Here is a 19961-nt window from a genome sequence, read left to right on the forward strand (position 1 = left end):
GAACCTTGAAGCCATCACACTGAACAAAATAAGCCAGACGCAAAAAGACAAACGTTGTAGGATTTGACGTATATGAAAGAATTAAATATACAAATGTATAGTCAGAAATTGGAATACAGGTTACCAGGGGTAGAGGTGGGGAATGGGAAGTTAATGCTTAACTGGCAGTTTCTGTCTGGAGCGACAGAAGAATTCTGGGTGGGGATGGTGGGGATGTAATTAACACCACTGAGTGGTACACTTGAAAGTGGTTAAAACGGGAAAGTTTATGTCATATACATGCAGAATTAAAATTAAAAACAAAAAACAAAAAACACCAGGGAACAGTATGACACAAACTTGAGCGATCCCTAGAGTAAACTACGGACCACAGTTAGTAATATAACAACGGTTCATCAGGCGTAACACAGGCACCACACCGATGCAAAAGGTTATCACGGGGGAAACTGTGTGTGGTGATGGGGCGTGAGGGAACTCTGCATGGTTTCCCTGTAAACCTATAACTTCTCTAATAAAAAAAAAAGCAGGAAAAAAAGGAAAAAAGAAGACAACTCCCCCCCCCCCGCCCAATACATAATTTTGATGTGACCCCATTAGGTATGTGCGCAGACACGCACAGAAAAATACTTCTGGAAGGACATAAAACTAATTGCTAATAGTAGAAGTGGCTGGGATAAGGGTTTCAATTCCTTATAAGCTGCATATGTTTTCTTTGCAATTAAAAGACAAAAAGCTTTTCAGAGGCCTAAGGAAAACAGTGCAAAGTGAGCCAAAAGCCATGGGCTTTGGGGTCAGACACCTTCTGGAGGCCAACGGAGCTCAGCCACCAACTCGCTGTGTGACCCTGGACAAGGCACTTCACCTCTCTGAGCCTCTGTAAAGGGGAAACAGGCACACAGGGCGATGCGTACACAAGAAGAGGAGGGAGAAAGCACTGCCAGCTACAGCCAGCAGGAGAGGTCTCCATGCCAGACTGACACCCCGCTAAGAAGGTAAGGAGGCTCCTACAGAGGCACCCAGGCCTTGCCAAGGCCACGGGCAGTGAGATGTTGCTGTGGCACTGTTTGAACAGGCAAGAGACAGCCAACAATTCAAATGCCTGTGAGTAAGGGGATGTCTCTGGGGGTCAACAGAGGAAGGGGACTTTTCTTCTGGCATCTTTGTTTCTGAAATGAAAATGGTACATGCCCACTGTGGAACATTATGCTGCCACTAAAAAAGAACTTGGCAGCAAAGTAATTGCGGGGATAGGCTCTGGAGCCAAACCGACTGGGTTAAATCCAGGCTTGCCACTTCTTCAGTGCGTGCTTTAGTCACTCCCTCAAATCCTGGCTCCACCTGGGACAAGTTATTACCTGCTTGTGCCTTAGCTTCCTCATCCATAGAAGAAAAATCTCAGAACCCCATGTGCAAGTGCTCAAAAAGTGCTATTTACTATTACACACTGACATGGAAAGATCTCCAAGACATACGTGAAGAAAGGAACGCAAGTTGCTTTAAAACAAACACTCTTTCTTTATAAGTGAATGTAAAATACAGGGGGACAGGATCCAGAAGTAGACACTCAATAGTTAACTCTTTAAGAAAGAAAACAAACTTGGGAGGGGTAGGTGGGGAGCAGAGAAGAAAAGGAAAGGCTCCCAGTTTTTACTCTATATGCTTCAGCAGTACCTGAATTCTTGATAAGCTGAATTTATTCAAGCATTGATGAGCTACTAGTTAGCAAGACAAGAAGGCACAGAAGCAAGCACTACATTTATAGAGATAGCCATGGAAACATCAAACATTTTTATGCTTGAGCATTTTCTGCTCCTCTTATCTGGAGCCCAATGTCAGACTGAAAAGGATTAAAAAAAAAAAAGCAGCCTGCAATAGGGACATCCCCGGACAAGGACAATTTACAAAGAAACCTGGATGCTAAATGAAAAGGAAGGCCGAGCTCGGTGTGCCTGGCCGGAACCAGGAGCCTGTGCTCACATCCTCGCCGCTCGTGTCCCCAGGGATATCACAGGTGGCAGTAAGAGAGAGAAACGGGATCCAATGGGCACATGGGGGCATCTGCTTCCACGCTGGGAACTGAGGGTGCCCCCAACCTCCTGAGAGAGACGGGTGGGGCTGTGCCAACAAGATGAAGTCTGGGGGCAGCTGGGGGTCCACATCAAGTGCTCCACAAAGGCTAGCCCCCCTCGCACCCCCAGAGCCACCTAATCCTCATCTTTATGGAAAACATGTAAATCTGAGAGGAAAGAGATTCCAGAGAAGTCAGTGACGCATCCACGGGGCAGTGCCTAGATAAAGACATTTGAGGGGGCACAAGGATGCCTCCTACCCCAAGCCAATTCTCCCATCCCCTTGTCCAGGAGCCCAGGAGGAAGCGGTCACGGGGAAGGCCTGGACCAGCCACGGGGTCAGGCCACACCTCTTCACTGCCCCTTCCAGACGCTTCTCCACCCCATCCAGGACCGCCCTGCAGGAAACGCAGATGCTCCTGGGGGCCTGCAACAAGGAATGACACAATACCACAGGGGAAGTACGCAGAGCCACACAGCTGGTGCCCATGCCTGCCGGCCTGTCACCACTCTACAGCCTGACCTTTCCCTGGGTCTCCTCACACTGTGTCCCTGTGCTGCTGCCTTGGCAATCCGCAAGGACAGGCCGGCCGGCCGATAGTCCCTGGTCCCCTGAACCCTGGCAGGCCCTGGGAGCCCGGGAGCCAGCCCAAGGAGCGGCAGAGCTGGTGGCTTCTCCATCCTCGATCCCAGGTGGAGGCTGAAGGTGAAGTGAGAAGACAACCATGACCCTGTGCGGGAAATGCTGGATTGGGAGGACCTAGCTGCCCACTTAAATCATGCAAGATCAGCTCTCGCCGAGTCTCAATTCAAACCGGAGGCCCTGGGGAAGTCCTAACCCGGTCCAGAGGGGAAAGCAGCAGAGTGAGATGGCTCTTGTAATGGGGTGCCACTTCAGTGTCATCGGCCCAGTCGACTGCCCGGGGCCTCACCCCAACATGAGCCAGCCAGGGTGTGCCCCAGAAGGTGCCTTGCAAGGTTTAAGTTTCCGGAGAGGCGCTGTTTTAACTTACTTCAAAAGCAAAAGCCTTTCTAAATAAAACTCAGCTGACTCCTCAATAAAATGAACAAAAATGCCCTTTCTGTGGCTTTGGGAACCCGCATGTGAGCAAAGCCACGGCAAAGGAGCAATGGTTGTGGCTCACTGTCCAATAGTAGCTTTTTGGGGCAGCAGGGCGTAGGGGTCTAATATGAGCAGCAAACAACCCAAATAAAGTTCTCTCACATTTTAAGATTCCTGAAAACTGTAGTGCCTCTTAAGATCAGTGTTGTGCCTTTAAAATGTTTCTTTTTCGCCTTCCAACATTTATTGTGGAATTGAAGGTATAGCTCTTGATCAGTGGAGACCCAGGCCAGAAAAAGTGGAATGAAGGTCTGCTGCAGGGAAAGCATTTCACACCTCCCATGGCTGAGCTCCCTGTGACTGGTGCTGTGGATTCAAAACCCGGTCGGCCCACCCGTGCTCATTCATGTAATGAACATCATCTGAGCAAAGGTGGTGCGGAAGGAACACCAGAGGTTTCTTTTCACTTCAGTAGCCTCTCCTGCCCATCTCCGGAAACTCTTGCTTCCTCTTAGTTTTGCCCAGCGTGCCAAGCCAGCATCTCAGGGCGAAGGGGCAGCCAGCTCTCACTGCTAAAAGAAAAACTCAGATCCAAGAAGGGTCCCAGTGGAAATTAAGTCACATCAAACGAAGCCTCGGAAAAGAGCTGAGTCCAACTGAGCCTTAGTTAATGACTCAAAAAAAGGTCTATGCTGAAGTCAATCTGCCATGACTATAAAACTAGTAAACTGTGGAATCACCAAGTGGCAGAGCTGAAAGAGATCTTAAAAGCTGGTCCTGCCCGACTCCCAGGGGTGTAAATCTCCCTGGCAATGCAGAATATGACTCCTGGGGATGAATGTGGACCCGGCATCGTGGGAGTGAGAGTATCTTCTTGACCAAAAGGGGGATGCAAAATGAGACAAAATAGTTTCAGTGGCTGAGAGATTCCAAATGGAGTCGAGAGGTCACTCTGGTGGACATTCTTATGCACTATATAGATAACACCTCTTAGGTTTTAGTGTATTGGAATAGCTAGAAGTAAATACCTGAAACTACCAAACTCCAACCCAGCAGTCTGGACTCCTAAAGACAAATATATAATAATGTAGATTACAAGGGGTGACAGTGTGATTGTGAAGACCTTGTGGAACACACCCCCTTTATCTAGTGTATGGGTGGGTGGAAAAATGGGGATAAAAACTAAGGGACAGGTGGGATGGGATGGGGGGATGATTTGGGTGTTCTTTTTTCACTTTTATTTTTTATTCTTGTTCCGGTTCTTTCTGATGTAGGGAGGATGTTTGGAGATGGATTGTGGTGATGAATGCTTAACTATGTTATCATACTGTGGGCGGTGGGTTGTATACCATGGATGATTGTGTGGTGTGTGAATGTATTTCAATAAAACTGAATTTAATTTAAAAAGAAAAAAAGGAATATGTTAGCAATTAAAAAAAAAAAAAAAAAAAAAGCTGGTCCTGGCCCGCCCAGTGGAGGAGGGAGATGACAGGCATGGGTCCCACGCTCAGGGAGGGGCAGTGACAGGCCAGAGCCCCCCTTCCCCAGGAGCCCTGCTCACCCCCAAGACCCAGTCCCGTGTCAGACATCAGGAGCTCACGGTGTCAGCACCGTCCGAGGAGCCCTGGAGACCCCCTACATGTGGACCCTCTAGGGCCCCCGCCACTGACCCTGCTTCCTAACCACCTGGGACACTGACAAGTACTTCCTGCTTGGCAGCGGCCACATCGCTTCCAGGAAAGGCCAAGAGAGGTCTGCTTGATGATGTGACGGCCCGCCATAAAACTGACCGGGGCAGGCACGCACCAGGCGCTCGCCTCCCTGGGGCCTCTGGAGCTACTGCCACCAGAACCCAGAGGCTCAGCCTGCCCCTTCATCGAGGGGTGGCACCACACCCCTCCCCAGGCAGAGGCCTGGGAGGTCTTGTCAGAAACCAAGCAAGGCCAGGTCAGCCCCAGCCGACAGGCCCCGCCGGCTCCAGCCCCAAGCCTCCCTCACTCATTTACCCTGACCCTGCTCCTTCCACCTGGACATACGCCCAGGTCTCCGAGCAAACCTCGCTTCCTGAAGGAAACCTTTCCCCACACATCCCCATGCCCTTCTAGCTGGCTCCCTGCAGGAGTCCCCAGCTCATCAGCACACAGCCACTCTCAGGATTTGGTTAACATCTCTGCCCTGTTGGCCTATGAGCTCCGCGAGACACAGGGCGGAAGCCACTTCAATCTCGCTGTGTCCTGTACTCAGTAAATATCTGCTGTATGAATAAATCAGTGGCACTGCAGCAAAGAGCAGAAGAGAGGCAATGCGTTCTCCCCATTTTAATAAACTTAAAAAAAAAAAACCTTCAATTGCAAAGAATCAATGACAACCCCCCCACCCCCACCCCTTTGTCTGTGTAGACAGCTGTCTCGGTGCGTGGTGGCAGTGGGCAGCAACAAGAAAATCATGGGGACTGAGTATGGCAACGAGTTTTTACACGCATCACCAAAAGCACAACCCATAAAAGGGAGGGAAAAATACAAACCCAGAATAAACGGAACTACCAAAATTTATAACTGTTGTTGGACAAAAGACACTGTTAAAGAGAATGAAAAGACAAGCTGCAGACTGGTAGACAGAATTTGCCAATTAAACACCAGGTAAATAGTATATAAAGAACTCTTAAAACTCAACAACAAGAAACTAATCCACTTAAAAAAACTGGCAAAAGATGTGAACAGACAGTTCACCAAAAGAAATACACAAACTGCAAATAAGCACTTGAGAACATGCCATCACAGAAATGCAAATCAAAACCTAATGAGGTACCACTTCCCCTCCAACAGGATAGCCAGAATGAAAAAGATGGAAAATAAGTGTTGGCGAAGATGTGGAGAAACTGGAACCCTCATACACAGCTGGTGGGAATGTAAGCCGGTGCAACTGCTTTGGAAAACAGTCTGGCATCTCTTCAAAATGTTAAACACGGAGTTACCCTATGATCCAGCAATTCTACCCCTGGAATTTTGTCCCAAAATAAATGAAAATGTGTCCACAAAAAACTTGTAAATGAATGTTCATAGCAGCATTATTCACAATAGCCAAGAAGTAGAAACAACTCAAATGTCCATCAACAGATGAATGGAAAATTAAATTTGGCCTATCCACCCAATGGAATATTATTCAGCTGTAAAAAGGAATGAAGTTCTGACACACATGACACTATGGATGAACCCTGAAGAGACCATGTTGATTGACACAAGCCAGACCAAAAGGGAAAAGCTAATTCTTTCAATATTCTTCTCTCCAGGAGGTGCAGCTTAATTCCTCTCCCCTTAAGTGTGGACTTCTAACAAGCAGAGTCTAGAAAGGGACAAACAGTAGCTCGCAGAGTAGCCACTGGTCAAGGTTACCACAGCAGTGACCAGTCAGGCTGGTGTCATGCACCCCCCCAAGGTGATGTGACAAGAAGGGCGCGTCACCTCCCTGAAATCTCAGTAAAGTCTGGAGTTTAGCTAACTGCACTGCGTTCCGGTTTGCTAAAGCTTCCGAAATGCAACATATCAGAAACAAGCTGGCTTTTAACAAGGGAGATTTATTAGTTTACAAGTTACAATTCTAAGGCTGTGAAAATGTTCAAATTAAGGCACCAACAGGATACCTTCTCTGAAGACAGGCTGCTGGCATCTGGGGCTCCTCTGTTACATGGGAAGAAGGCACATGGCCGGCGACTGCTGGTCCTTCGCTCCCGGGTTTCATTGCTTTCAGCCTCTGGCTTCAGTGGCTCTCTCAGCTCCTCCGGGGGCTTCTTCCCTATCTGTGCTTCTCTTGGTTTCATCTCTTATCCTCTCACAAAGGACGCACGTAAAAGGATTAAGACCCACCTTGGACGGGCTGGGTCACATCTCAGTTGAAACACCTAACCAAAAGGTCCCACCCACAACAGGTCTGCACCCACAGGAATGGATTAAAAGAACACGGCCTTTTCTGGGGTATAGAACAGCTCTAAACTACCACATACTGTATCTTGCTCTCGAGCACTGCAAGGTGATCAGGGGAAGGTGGGGAGGGGTATATGGACTCTTGCAACTCTTCTGTGTGTCCAAAATTATTTCAAAAAGAAAAAAATTTTTTTAAAATCATGGCAGGGAGGCCTTCCCAGCCAGGGACCATGCTACAGAAGGTCTGGCAAGGCAAAGTGGAGGCACAGGCAGTGCTGTGTAATTCCAAATAGTCCTTCCTCCTTTTTTGACAGTAGGGGCCATGTGATTGGGGGAGGGGGGTGTCATCCCTCACTCATTAGAGAGAAGATAAAAATCATCAGCTCATGTTAACCTCTCAGCTGGCTTTTAAAATCTGTCCTCCTTTAAAAGTTTTCCAAATTACAAACGCAATCAGATTTGCTGTAAAACGTCAAACACCACAGAAGCATAAAGAAAAAGTGAAGCAAGAAAGAGGTAGGAGGGGATGAGGAAAAGTTTGGAGACCCCAAAAGAATGGAAGGCCACTGGTGATGCAGCATCTCAATCAAGAGCCCCCTGCAGCCAACCAGGCAGCCCCCAACCAGGCAGCCCCCCGCACCCTCCTTTGACAACTCCCAGCATCAAGACGGTGCACCCCGAGATGCGTCTCCAGCAGAGGAGCTCAGGAGCCCCAGTTCACCCACTTGCAGGCCATGAAGGGTTGCAGAGGCACCTGCTAACTGGTCTCCAACAGGGCCCCACTGCCTGAGGGCTCCTGGGGCTCACACCCTTGTGCTGTTCACCCACTTGCAGGCCATGAGGGGTTGCAGAGGCACCTGCTAACTGGTCTCCAACAGGGCCCCACTGCCTGAGGACTCCTGGGGCTCACACCCCTGTGCTGTTCACCACCCTCCATCGATTTACACATGTGTGTGCGCGTGTGCACACAATCCAGGCCAGCCTGGGAGTCAACTTAATCAACAGAATGTGCAGGAAATGACACAGTGTCCGTTCCAGGACTGAGTTTTGGAGAGGTCTGGCAGCTCCAGCTTTTGCGCTTGGGAGAACCCACGTAAGGAGGTCACGTGGGGAGGAGGAGAGGCCCAGCTGTCCCCCCAAATCCATCCCCCAAGGCCTGCCGCCACCCCCACAGGCACCAGACATGGGAGAGACATTCTGTTGAGGTGTCCAGCCAGCTGAGGCCCCAGATGACCACAGCCACCATGGCATGGCACGAAAGAGCCACCAGGAGCCACCAGGCAGCCCACAAAACTGTGGTGGCTGTATAAAGCCACCAAGTTTGGGGTGCTGTGAGTTCAGCGGCAAAAGATAACCAAAACAGTGGATCACAGACTGCTTCATTCATCCGTTAAAGAGAACAATCCTTCACTGAGATTTTCCATCTCTGGGGACTAAAGGCTTCCAGATACCGGATCTCATTTTAAAAACCTGCCTGAGCAGTGGAAATTGGTCCCAGCACTTCAGATGGCACTAACAGTAGGAACTGTGAAGCATACTCTTAGACCTAGAAATTCTACTTCTTGGAATTTCTCACAAGAAAACACTTAAGGCAGTGCACAAGCAGTGCTCTATGACTGCTATTGGCAGTGTAGAATGTCAGCGTCTTATATAGACATTCTGGTGGGAAAGACGGACATGAAGTAAGTGAATGGACAAGCACGCGCATTTCAGTGCTGTGCAACAAGAAACAGGAGCATGCTGGGAGAAACAGGGAGGGGGTGGCCCAAAGTCAGCCTGGGGGCTGCAGCAGGTCACCTGGGTCCCGCCAGGCCAGCCAACCTCCAGGCTTCCACTCTCCCCCTGTAAAATGGGAAAATCACAGCACTGGCCCTCGGCATGCTGGGGAGGATTAGGGGAGCTGTTGTGTGGCAGGGCCGGCTCAGCCCAGCCTGGGTGAGACATGATACTCTTTCTGTATGAAACTACCTGAGGCCACGGAACTGAAAAGGCCCCCATCTCCTATTTCACCCAGGAATAAGCTCCCCCCTGAATTATTTCTCTCACTTTGGTCAACACCCCAGAAGTAATGTTTACCAACCTCACACTCACAAATTCAAATTTCCGACCCAGGCCTCATTATGGCTCCAGACCTATAATCCATAATCCCTATTCCACTATGGCCACATCACCCTTGGAAAGTCAAAACCTGCCCCGCCCACTCTCGGGGAGCCCACCATCACCCAGGCCTGGGCCAAGCCAAAGCCCACAGGGCTGCCCTCCATTCCCCCTCAAACAGGGTCTCCACCCAGATACCAGACAGATGAACTGTCTCCCAAAATGCTCTCCTCCCTCCCTGTGCTGCTGCCAGAAGGCTCCAATTAATACAAAACGCCCCACGGGGCTTCCCTGCAAATGAGTCCCGAGGGCTCACGGGGAGCCCCTCCCGCCCCCGCCCTGGTCCTGGGCTCCAAGTCGCCCCTGTGCAGCCCCTCGTGGCCCTTCTAGAGGCCTTGGCCTGAGGCAGCCACCCCTTCTGGCGACTGTCTGTTTGCATATCTGTCTCTCCCCTGATGCATACCAGAAGCTTCCAGAGGGTACAGATGACATTTTGTTCACCTTTTTATCACCTCGGCTTCTCTCGATGCCACTGGACAAATGCTTCATGAAAGAAGCTGCCAAGTTCAGGATGCAAAGCTGCCCACAGCGGGCTCGGGGCTCGGGCAGACCCTTGTTCAAACCCCAGACTGCCACTTGCTGCCTGGAGGTGCCATGCCAGTTGCTATGCCTCGGGGAGTCCCCATTTCCTCACCTGAAAATAGGAACCCCGTGCTAAGCAGGGTTGTTGGGAGCATTTTTATCGAGAGCATGCGTGTAAAAGCACTGGCAAATAGCAGGGCTCAGGAAGCAGCATCTGTGCTATGGTCCAAACAAGTAAAGGGAAAACAGAGAATGGGGATGGTGGTATGAGACTATGAACGTAATTAACACCTCTGGACCTTGTATCTGAAAGTGAATAAAATAGGAAATTTTATGTTATAGATATATATATATACACACATAAAAAAATTAAAAACAAACATACACACACACACACACACACACACACACACACACACACACACAAAACCCCACAAAACCATACATCACAAAGAGAGAACCCTAATGTAAAATAGGGACTTTAGTTAATAATACAATTCTAATAATATTGGGTCAATTGCAACAACTGTACCACTAAAACAGGGAAAACTGTGAGAGGAAGCATATGGAAACTACTTTCTGTGTAAACTTTTGTGTAAACCTATAATGCTCTAAAGATTGAAGTCTATTTTTTAAAAAATGTAAATGGAGATGGATTACAAATGCTTGACATTTGAAAAAAAAAGACTTTAAAAACAGTACATAAATGCAGAGAACGGAACCTCCAGAAAAAAGCATGCTGATAAGAAGGGTCACCTCTGTGGACAGGATCGGATTGAGGTTGTAGTAAAAGGAACTTTAACTATAGCTGGAACATGTCATTTTTTGCTAAACAAGTATTCCGCATTTTATGTGTAATTAAAATAGTTTTTTAAAACTTAAAAAACAAAATAAACAAGCAAAAAAACACACAAACCCACAGGTGCCAAGACAATTCAATGGAGAAAAGCTGGACTTTTTAACAAGAAATAATGGAAGAATTAGAAAGCCATGTGCCAAAACAAAACAAAACAGAATCTCAACCCAACACCTTGTACTATACACAAAAATTAATCCAAAATGCATAAACAAAATGTAGTATATACACATGATGGAATATTATTCAGCAGTAAGAAGGAACGAAGTCCTGAAGCACGTGACAACACGGATGAACCTTGAAGACACTATGTTAAGTGAAATAAGTCAGACACAAAAGGACAAATATTGTATGATCTCACTGACATGAACTTATTATAATACATAAACTCAAAGATATAAAATACAGAATATACGTTACCAGGATATAGAATGAGGCTAAAGAATGGGGAGTGGTTGCTTAATATGTGCAGAATGTTTAACTACGGTAAACTTAAATGTTTGGAAATGGACAAAGTGGCAGGCGCACATTATTTTGAGAATAATTAACAGTGCTGGATGGTGTGTGAGTGTGGTGGGAAGGGGAAGTTCAGAGTCATGGATGTCACCAGAAGGAAAGTTGCAGGTTAAAGCGTGGGAATGTTTCACAGAGAATCCCGTGGTGGGTGATGACTGAGATTAACAGTACAAATATAATAAAGTTCTCTCAAGAACTAGAACAAAATGTACAACACTGTTACAAGGAGTTAATAATAAAGTGGTATATGGGGGAAATGAGCCTACTGCAAACTATGGACTAAAGTTAACAGTACTATTTTAATACTCTTTCATCAACAGTAGCAAATGTATCACACCAACACTATGGGTCAATAATATGAGGGGACAAAGAGTACGGGAAGATTAGGGTTTTCTTCTTTATTTCATTTCTTTGCTAGAATAATAAAAATGTTCTAAAACTGATCCTGGGGTTGTATTAAATCATGAAACCAAGCCTATTAAAAAGGAATATCCTACGCTCTGTGATGATTCTGTGAACCAGTGACTGTATACTTTGGATGGATTTCTATTCTGTGTGACTAGATCTCAATAAAATTGCATTAAAAATCAACCCAAAATGCATCACAGACTGGAATATTAATTCTAAAACTAAAAGTACTTCTAGAAGAAAACAGAGGAGAAAGTCTTTGTGACTTTGGGCTAGGCAAAGACTTCTTGGATAGGACATGTGTACACACACACACAACATAAGCCATAAATGACCAACTCAATAAACGGGACTTCATCAGAATTAAGAACTGAAATCCAATTTTTAAAAACAGACAAAAGATTTGAACAGCCACTTCACTAAAGAAAATACACAGAATGACAAATAAGAACATGAAAAGATACTCAACACTGGTATTCAGGAAAACCCAAATTAAAACCATGCCTCTTCATACCACTCCTCAACCATGAGAGTGGCTAAAAACAAAAGAACCGACAATACCAAGTGGTGACGAGGACACAGAGCAACTGGGATTCTTTCACTGCAGGGCCGCTCTGGAAAACAGCAGGGCAGTGGGATGTGGAGCAGCCCCAGGAGAGAAGGAAACGCCAGCACACGCCAGCACATAGGTACAAGAGGGTGCGGGAAGACAAAGTTTGGTGGGCCTGAGGCAAACACCTCAGGAGTAGCAAGAGATGAGCCCAGAGGTAAGACGGCTTTTCTTTTTAGCAACTTTAGAAAATTGGGGCTTTGTCTGAAAGGCAAGCTCCCTAAAGAGTTTTTAAAGCAGGGGGGAGACCAAAGGAGATGCGGGTTTTCGTGAGCTACCTCTGGCTAGAGAGCAAAAGGATCAGGAAGGAAGCCAGACTAGAGGAAACCAGTTAGGGAGTGTTCCGGTTTGCTAATGCTGCATTATGCAAAATAACAGAAATGGAATGGCTTTTATAAAAGGGGTTTATTTGGTTACACATTTATAGTCTGAAGGCCATGAAAATGCCCAAACTAAGGTATCAACACACACGTAGCTTCACCAAAGGAAGGTCAATGGTGTCTGGAAAACCTCTGTTAGCTGGGAAGGCACGTGACTGGCATCTGCTGATCCCAGGCTGTTTCAAAACGGCATTCTCCAAAATGTCTTTGAGCTTTTCTCTCTTAGCCTCTTCAGCTCCTGTGCATCTAACCATCTAGGGGTTCTCTCTTAGTTTCTTGGGAGCAAACTCTGGGCTAGCATCTCTCAGCTTAGCATCTCCAAACGTCATCCTTCCGCATCTCTCAAGCATCAGCTTTCAACGGCCTTCTCCAAAATGTCTCTCAGTTGCAGCAGCAAGCTCCTTCTGACTGTGAGCTCTTACAGGACTCCAGTGACTTAAGACCCACGTGAATGGGTGGAGTCACATCTCCATGGAAACAACCTAATCCAAAGATCCCAATCTAATCAACACTAATACCTCTGCCCCCACAGGACTGCATCAGAGAAGATGGTGTTTTGGGGGAAATAATACAACTAAACCGGCACAGGGAGGCTGTGAGGTTGCGGGCAGGTGACTGGCCAGGACACCTGTCCTGAAAACGAGAGAGTCCAAGGAGACAGGTCGGAGAAGCCTTGGCAACTGGGTGGGGTGGGGTGGGGGCTGGGGGTTGTGGAGGCTGGGGGCAGGGGTTAAGGAAGAGGGAGGAGTCAGGGTGGCTGCAGGTTTCTGACTTGGCCCATACTCACGTGGGGGCAGCCGAGCAGCTAAGGAGGGTGAGGGGAAGGGGTCCAGGCCGAGCGCAGTGTCCTGGCCACCCAGAGGGAGACAGACGGCTGGCGATCCCACGCAGGAACGGTGGATTCACACCAGGGTTCCAACAGCGCTGCCCCAGGGCACTGCATGGCAGAGAGAGGAGAGGCCTCCTCCAAGGCCCGAGCCACCAGAGAGGCAGGGGAGGCCCTGAAGGTGGGTGTCCAGAAGCCGAGGAGAAAAGGTGTGTGCTGGAAGGTGCGGTCGATGGAGCCCGATTGTGCCCATGGGTCGGTCAAGGTGTGAAATGAAGAGTGTCCCCCAGAGTAAATAAAATGGGGGCTAGAGGTGACCTTGGAAGTGATAGTCGGCTGGGGATGGAAGGGCAGGGGCTGGTGCCAGGCTGGCTGGGGTTAAGGAGAGTGTGAGGGATGGGGGAATGCAGGCAGACAGCAGGTGGAGACAACCCTTAAAGCAACGACAGACGGGGAAAGGTCACCTCTGGATTATGGAGCCTTCCAGTCGCTCTCTGTTTCCTAAGGTTTAAGTTTTCTCAATGCAATTATATGACTCTTGTAAGCAGATGAAGTCCCCCCCAAATTTTTCCCTTGGAGTAAAGGAGGGATTTATCTGTGGAAGAGTATCCTGCCAAAAGGTCAAACAAAATTAATTTTAGTGCCAAAAACCATGCAAGACAACAGTGATATTCAGGGTCAAGGGAACAAGCTAAAAAATACTCGCACTTAACTCAGGAAAATGTCCTGAGCCTGAGGAGGTGCCTTTCCTGCCCAGGGCCTGGATCCACCCCACTCTCCAGAGAGGCCACGCCACTGCTTCCTTCACCACTGCAGCCGCCTCCTGGGGCCTTCTAAAGCCTCGGGGGCTCCTCTCTCCACGATCTTCCTCTCCCAGGTTAATGGGGAAGGAGCCAACGCCACCTCAACAGTCAACGACGACAACAAACACTTGGGAGATGCTTCACACGTGCTGGGGACAGGGCCACGAGCTTTACCGATGGGCTCTCTCTGAACCTCCCCAGAGCCCTGAGAACAATGAGCAACCCCCACCTAGGAACAGAGAAAACGCCGCCCAGGGAAGCCCTGTCTGCTGCATGCAGTGCTCCCTGCAGTGTGGACCTTGGTGTGTCCGCCTCCGGCTGTGCCCCTGGCTGTGCTCCCCTCCCTGGTCTGGACAACACCACACCCCACACCCACCAGGGTCATCGCCCCCTTTGCTTATGACCTCAAGAATCAACCCGCCTCACCCACAGCTGATGAGGCCGTGGATAAACCAAATGCAACCCTGGCCTACATCAGGGCTGGGAGGTCATCAGGAGACTAGCTGATTCCAAACCTACAGGGGCCGGTTTTACAATCAACTGACACTTGCTTTTCCATAATTGTCTGATCTTTACAAAACTTCTCAACAGGGACCCATTCAGACAATACTTGCAGAACACAACTGAAACATCCTCGTCTTCCAGATGCAAGTAGAAACCAGAATTCACGGGATGACTGTGGTCCAAGGCTCGCCCGTCTTGCTTGGGTGTTCATGAAGCAGACGGGCCTGCACGTGTGCCAGCTCCGACCCCAGGCCCAGCAGTGGCAGCGCAAGGCCCCCAGCGGCTGCTTCACCCCGAAACGGGGAGAGGACCTTCCCCTGGGCCTGCCCTGGTACACCACACACACCCTGAGCGAGGGGGGCACTTGTGCCCGGTTCATCCCAGGGTGGGTCTCACTCCAGGGTCGTCTCCTGCAGGACCCCATAATGCCTGGTGGCAGAGCCCCACCAAGAATAAAGGGACTCCGCGAAAGGCGATGCAGCCAGCACTTGTCCTGAGACAGAAGCACTGAGATTCTGGAAAAAAGTTCCAGCCCCAGCCAAACGGCCTCTACAGGAAGGAACTGCATAAACCAGTAAACCCTTTGGAAGGGGATTTTTTTTTCTTAACAGAAAAACTGGCCATTCGCCAACAGCGTTCCAACAGAAACATGTGCTCGAATCCTAAAAACCTAAGACCCCCTCGGAGGGAGAATGTTACTGTATTTATTTATATTCTACCTCAATAAACTGGCCTCAAACAAAAAACCTTAACCCACCCGCACTCCCTCAAAAGGGAGACTTTCTTGGGGCAGCACCCCAGTCCTTGCAAAGGAACAAGGCAGTAGAACTCAGGAGGACACAGGTACGGCATTGCCCGTGCACACACCCCCCACTCACCCCAAAAAGAAAGCCCAAGGATCCGGAAAACGCACGGGGATTCAGGACTCGCTCGGACAGGGCAGCTGGGCCTCCTTGAGGCTGCCAGCAGAGGTGAGGGTGCCGGGCCCAGCCGGGGAAGTCCTGTGGCAAAGGGCCACCCACTCCCCATCCCTAACAGGGCAGGCCATGGGGGATGGGACCTCTGGGGACTCAGTACAGGAACAGCCCTGAAGCCCGGACTCAGGGCTCAGCTGGGCACTGGGAAGGAGAGCAGAATGGGAAGAAGTGACCCTGCCTGCGGGCCAACATGATGTACCTGCCATGGGTGAGCAGATGGCATCTGCTCCGTCTGTGTCTGCAATGCCTGGACCTGCCAGCAGCCAGCCCGACGGCCCCTACCAAGCAAGGATGAGAATGGGGTTGGACAAACGGCACTGACCCATGGCTCCCTCCTGCTCCAAACAGGTGGCCAGCCTCGGGGAGGCCCCAAAATTCACAAGGAAGCCCTGACAATCTACAGGGAGGCCCCAAAAATCCACAGGGAGGCCCTAAAATTCCACAGAGAGTCCCTGAAAATCCACAGAGAGGGCCACCCCCCACTGCCAAGCAAGGGGACAGCACAGGCCATTTCAAAAGGAGAGAAGCACGACTCTCCCTCCAGGTCACCCCTAGGCAAGCAGCCTGAGCATGCCCATCTACAACCATGGTTGGCAGCTCAGTCCTGACACACGCTGCAACGTGGCCCTCCCACAGACCCAAAGAAGGGAAAGCGATGAGGCAGAGAAGCTGCATCTCCCCCCATGACAAGTGTCCTGAGTGCTCTCTGGGCTCCCACTGCTGGGAGGTGAACTTCTTCACGCCATCCAAACCACGCAGCATGCCCCAGAGGGAAACTGCCAGGCTGGGGCTCCGTCATGGCTGGGCCCGCTGAGGCAGGAGACCTCCCAGGACCTCAGTGTTCTCGTCTGACAAGCAACGATCTCAAGAGATGTGAGGACCAGACTGCAGCATCCAAAACGGAAACAGAAGAGACTTCTGTACCCTGGAGTAACTGAAACCCAACTCAGCCAGTCCTTGCAGGCACCCAGGAGGACAAAAGAGAGCAGAAGAAGTGGGGCTCGGTTTCCAACAGCGGCTCTGCTGGCAGGTGTGCTGGGGTGGGACGGTGGCTTGGACAACCAGGGACAGCAGGGCTGCTGCTCTTCCTCCTTCAGAAGGAGAGCCTGGCCCAGATGGTCTCTGAGCCTCTTCTAGCTCCACAATTACCGTGCCTTTCGCCTGGGCAGCGGGGGCACTGAGCACGTGGCCTCCCATCAGTTCCAGAAGGTCTGGAGGCAGCAGAAAGCACTCAGGGACACTCCAGAGGTCCTCTGAGGGCCAGGAAACAGGAGGCACCTCCACCTCCCAGAGGAGCAGCGTAGCCCAGGCCTCCCCAGAGTTTCAGGAGAAAAGCCTCTGAGACCAGCAGAGATTCCCCGAGCCAGGAGAGAGGGGCCAGCTTTTGTAGTGCTGTCACCCCTGCACAAGCAGCCCCGTCCTCTCGGGTGAGCCAGAGCCTCCCGTTGAGGGGGCCCAGCCAGCGCCCGGAAAGCTGCAGACACAGCTCCCAGCAGTCTCCCCGCAAGGAAGGTCTGCGGGTCAGGGGCCCGGCAGGTCTCAGGGAACACAGATAGCCGCACTGGCCTGCAGGACCCCACCTGTTCCTGAGACATAAAGGAACCTCATCTACGTCAACCCAGAAACAGGGTTAACTGATCAAGGACTCCAGCACCATTGCCTGCCCCCCAGTAACATGCCAACCTGCTCTGGCCCGCTGAGAGCTTTACGAGGATGAACTCAGTCTCCTCCACGACCCCGTGGCAGCTACCCTTATCCTTCCTTTTCCAGAGGAAGCCTGGAGAGGCCACACACAGAACTGCCCCGGGGCTCCCCAAGTGCCACCAGGACCACTCAGCACCGCGACAACCGGGCACCAGGATGGCTGAGTGCTAAGGTCACTCCGTGCCAGTTCACAGGCACCAGCATCCACGTCCCTACCCTCTTCTCCAGACTCCCAGAGCAGCAGGAGACCTCCATGGCCCTGAGGACTCAGCCAGATGCCCGCTTACTTCTGGGGCCCGGCAGGAGGCATCTCCCTAATCTCCCCTAGCCCCTCGCCCTGCCCAAGAGACTCTGCGGCTGTGCCCAGGAGACAGGCTCGGAGTTTTCCTCAACGGTGGACAGTCACCCAAACCCTTGGGCTCGACCCCACAAAAGCCTCGGCATGACCCCGACTTCTGTGAAATCCCGCCGCGGTGTCCCTGCTGGAATGTCACACAGCTCCCAGCAGGGCAGCACACCTGAGCACTGGTCCCAGTGGTCACTGTCATCAGAGGGCTGGTAAGACAGTGTGAGTCCTGCCTCTCACCTCTGGCACGGCCACGTGTGAGCACGGGACTCACTAACCCCCAGTGGGCGCCTCTGCGGATGTTCCACGGAGCACGCGTCCCCCGACAGCCAGCACGGCCTCCGCTCCAGGCGGGCTGGACTTAGGGGAAGTGCTCGTTCAGGGCCAGCTGCCCACGCCAAGAAGCGTCAGCGCAGCCCGTGGGGGGCGCCTGCACAGCGGGGCAGAGGCTGGCTGCTGGGGGAGGCTCTCTTTTTAATGTTAATCACCAGGCTTAAAATATATATATACTCATTGTGAATCTTTAGAAACTACAGATAGAGGACAATAAAATTAAAATCCCTGTAATCTCGCCTCCCAGATAACCTTTGATAGCATTTTTGATGTCTACGCTTGCTTTTTTTGCTCAACACTACTGCAGCGTCTTCCCCAGGCCTCCAGGAGGTGCACCACGAATGCATCGAACCAATCCCCTGCCGGGGGACCTCCAGGCTATGCCCACATCTTCACCATTCTCTGTGGCCCGTGACCACACCTCTGGGACTCTCCATGCAGGGCCACATGTTTTCGGATAGTTGGACAGGATGCAGCCCAGCTGCCCTCAAGAAAAGCTCTGTCCATCTGTACTGCCCCCTCCCATGACCAGAAAAACCCTCTCCCGGTTATCTGAGAGGCAAAAACCAGCACTTTCCTCGCCATTCCTCTGGCTTGAATGTCCTTGCTCACTAGCAAGCTGAAAGTCTCTTCTTCAACACACTAGTGGCCAGTGGCATTGGCACTTTGCGCCCTGCCCGCTCGCGCCATCTGCCTGAGTCTCAACTAGGGCGTGCAGCTTCTCGCTGCCGTCAGGGGCCTACCTTGGTTTTGAAGTGCACCTCGATGGGCATGATGAAGCCAGCGTAACCCGACTCCTCCACTTTGTATGGGGGCTCCTTGCACACTAAAAAGAAAGGGAAAATGCATCCGTCAGTTTGCGCCACCAGCGGCCTGGCACGCCCCTCGGCCTCTGCCTCCCTGGCTCACTGCTCCGATGGTGCTGCAGAGCAGAGAGGGGGCAGAGTGGGGGGAAGGTGAGCTTTAGGCTCCTGTGGCCCCCGAGGAAACCAAGGCCTGGGGAGCACCGTGGCTGCCACAGGGCTGCGAGCTCAACCGAGTCCCCAAGTCCAGGGTGAGAGGGCACACGATGGAAAGGCACGTCCTCTTTTAATGTTGCCCAAACCATTAATCGGCGATGGAGGCAGATGATTGTGAGGGGAAGTTACACCACTCAAGGGTATACTTGAAAGTGGTTCAAATGGGAAACGTCATGCTGTATCTATGTTACAATAGAAATTATAAGAAAAAAAAATTACCAGTGACGCAAATAGAACCTCCTTAGCCCCAGAGATTTAAAAAGTGAAAATTTAAAAACCAGCAAAAGTACAAGAAAAATAATCTCTCGTCATCTCATCTCCAGAATAAAGTCAATGTGTTGATATGTTTGCTTTCAGTGTGCAACATGAAAACATCATTCCCCTTTCTAAGAAAAAAGTTAGGAAACTGAAGAACAAGGCCCCACTGTCTTCCACCCCTCCCTCTCTGGAGGCAGCTGCTATTAGGAGATGGGAAAAAATTCTGCCAATTTTTGAAAACTTGTAAGGTAATCTGTGTTGGAAATTAGTTTATCAAACATAATAAAATTTTTTTTTTACTAAAACATCATTAAAATTTTTCTTAAAAAAAGATCATCTATATATGTATATATACACATAATTACATGTATGTATCTTCAGCTCTCATTCATCTCGTGTCTTTCCAAACAGGACTGGCAAGCACGGCAGGTTTGGGGTGCCTAGGGACCCTCGAGGTCAGGGCTGGCTGGGCCGCCTTGCACAGTGACACCCAGGCCTGCACACCAAGTGCTTCAGGACAGGGGCGCATAGCTCTAGAGCTGCAGGGTCAGGAGTGGGGGCTCTGAGCCCGCCTTGCACCGGGCACCCACCCCAGCACTCCCCTGGCCCCGGTCCCCTCCTCCCCCTGCAGACACTCCACCTTCCTTCCAAGTCCAGCTCAAGCCCACACTCCCCCACAGGCTGCCCACT

General features: G+C 50.4%; 1 protein-coding gene across 2 annotated transcripts in view; it reads right to left on the reverse strand.

Annotated features, from left to right (window-relative positions):
• The window catches only part of MLLT1 (MLLT1 super elongation complex subunit), a 69377-nt gene that overhangs the window by 30883 nt on the left and 18533 nt on the right, over positions 1–19961 (reverse strand). For both annotated transcript variants that reach the window (XM_037823911.1, XM_037823909.1), the window contains exon 3: positions 18738–18820. In XM_037823911.1, the coding sequence (XP_037679839.1) occupies positions 18738–18820 (83 nt within the window). The remainder of the gene's footprint in view (positions 1–18737; positions 18821–19961) is intronic.

This window comes from Choloepus didactylus (genome assembly GCF_015220235.1).
Source record: "Choloepus didactylus isolate mChoDid1 chromosome 25 unlocalized genomic scaffold, mChoDid1.pri SUPER_25_unloc1, whole genome shotgun sequence".
Taxonomy (NCBI): Eukaryota; Metazoa; Chordata; class Mammalia; order Pilosa; family Megalonychidae; genus Choloepus; species Choloepus didactylus.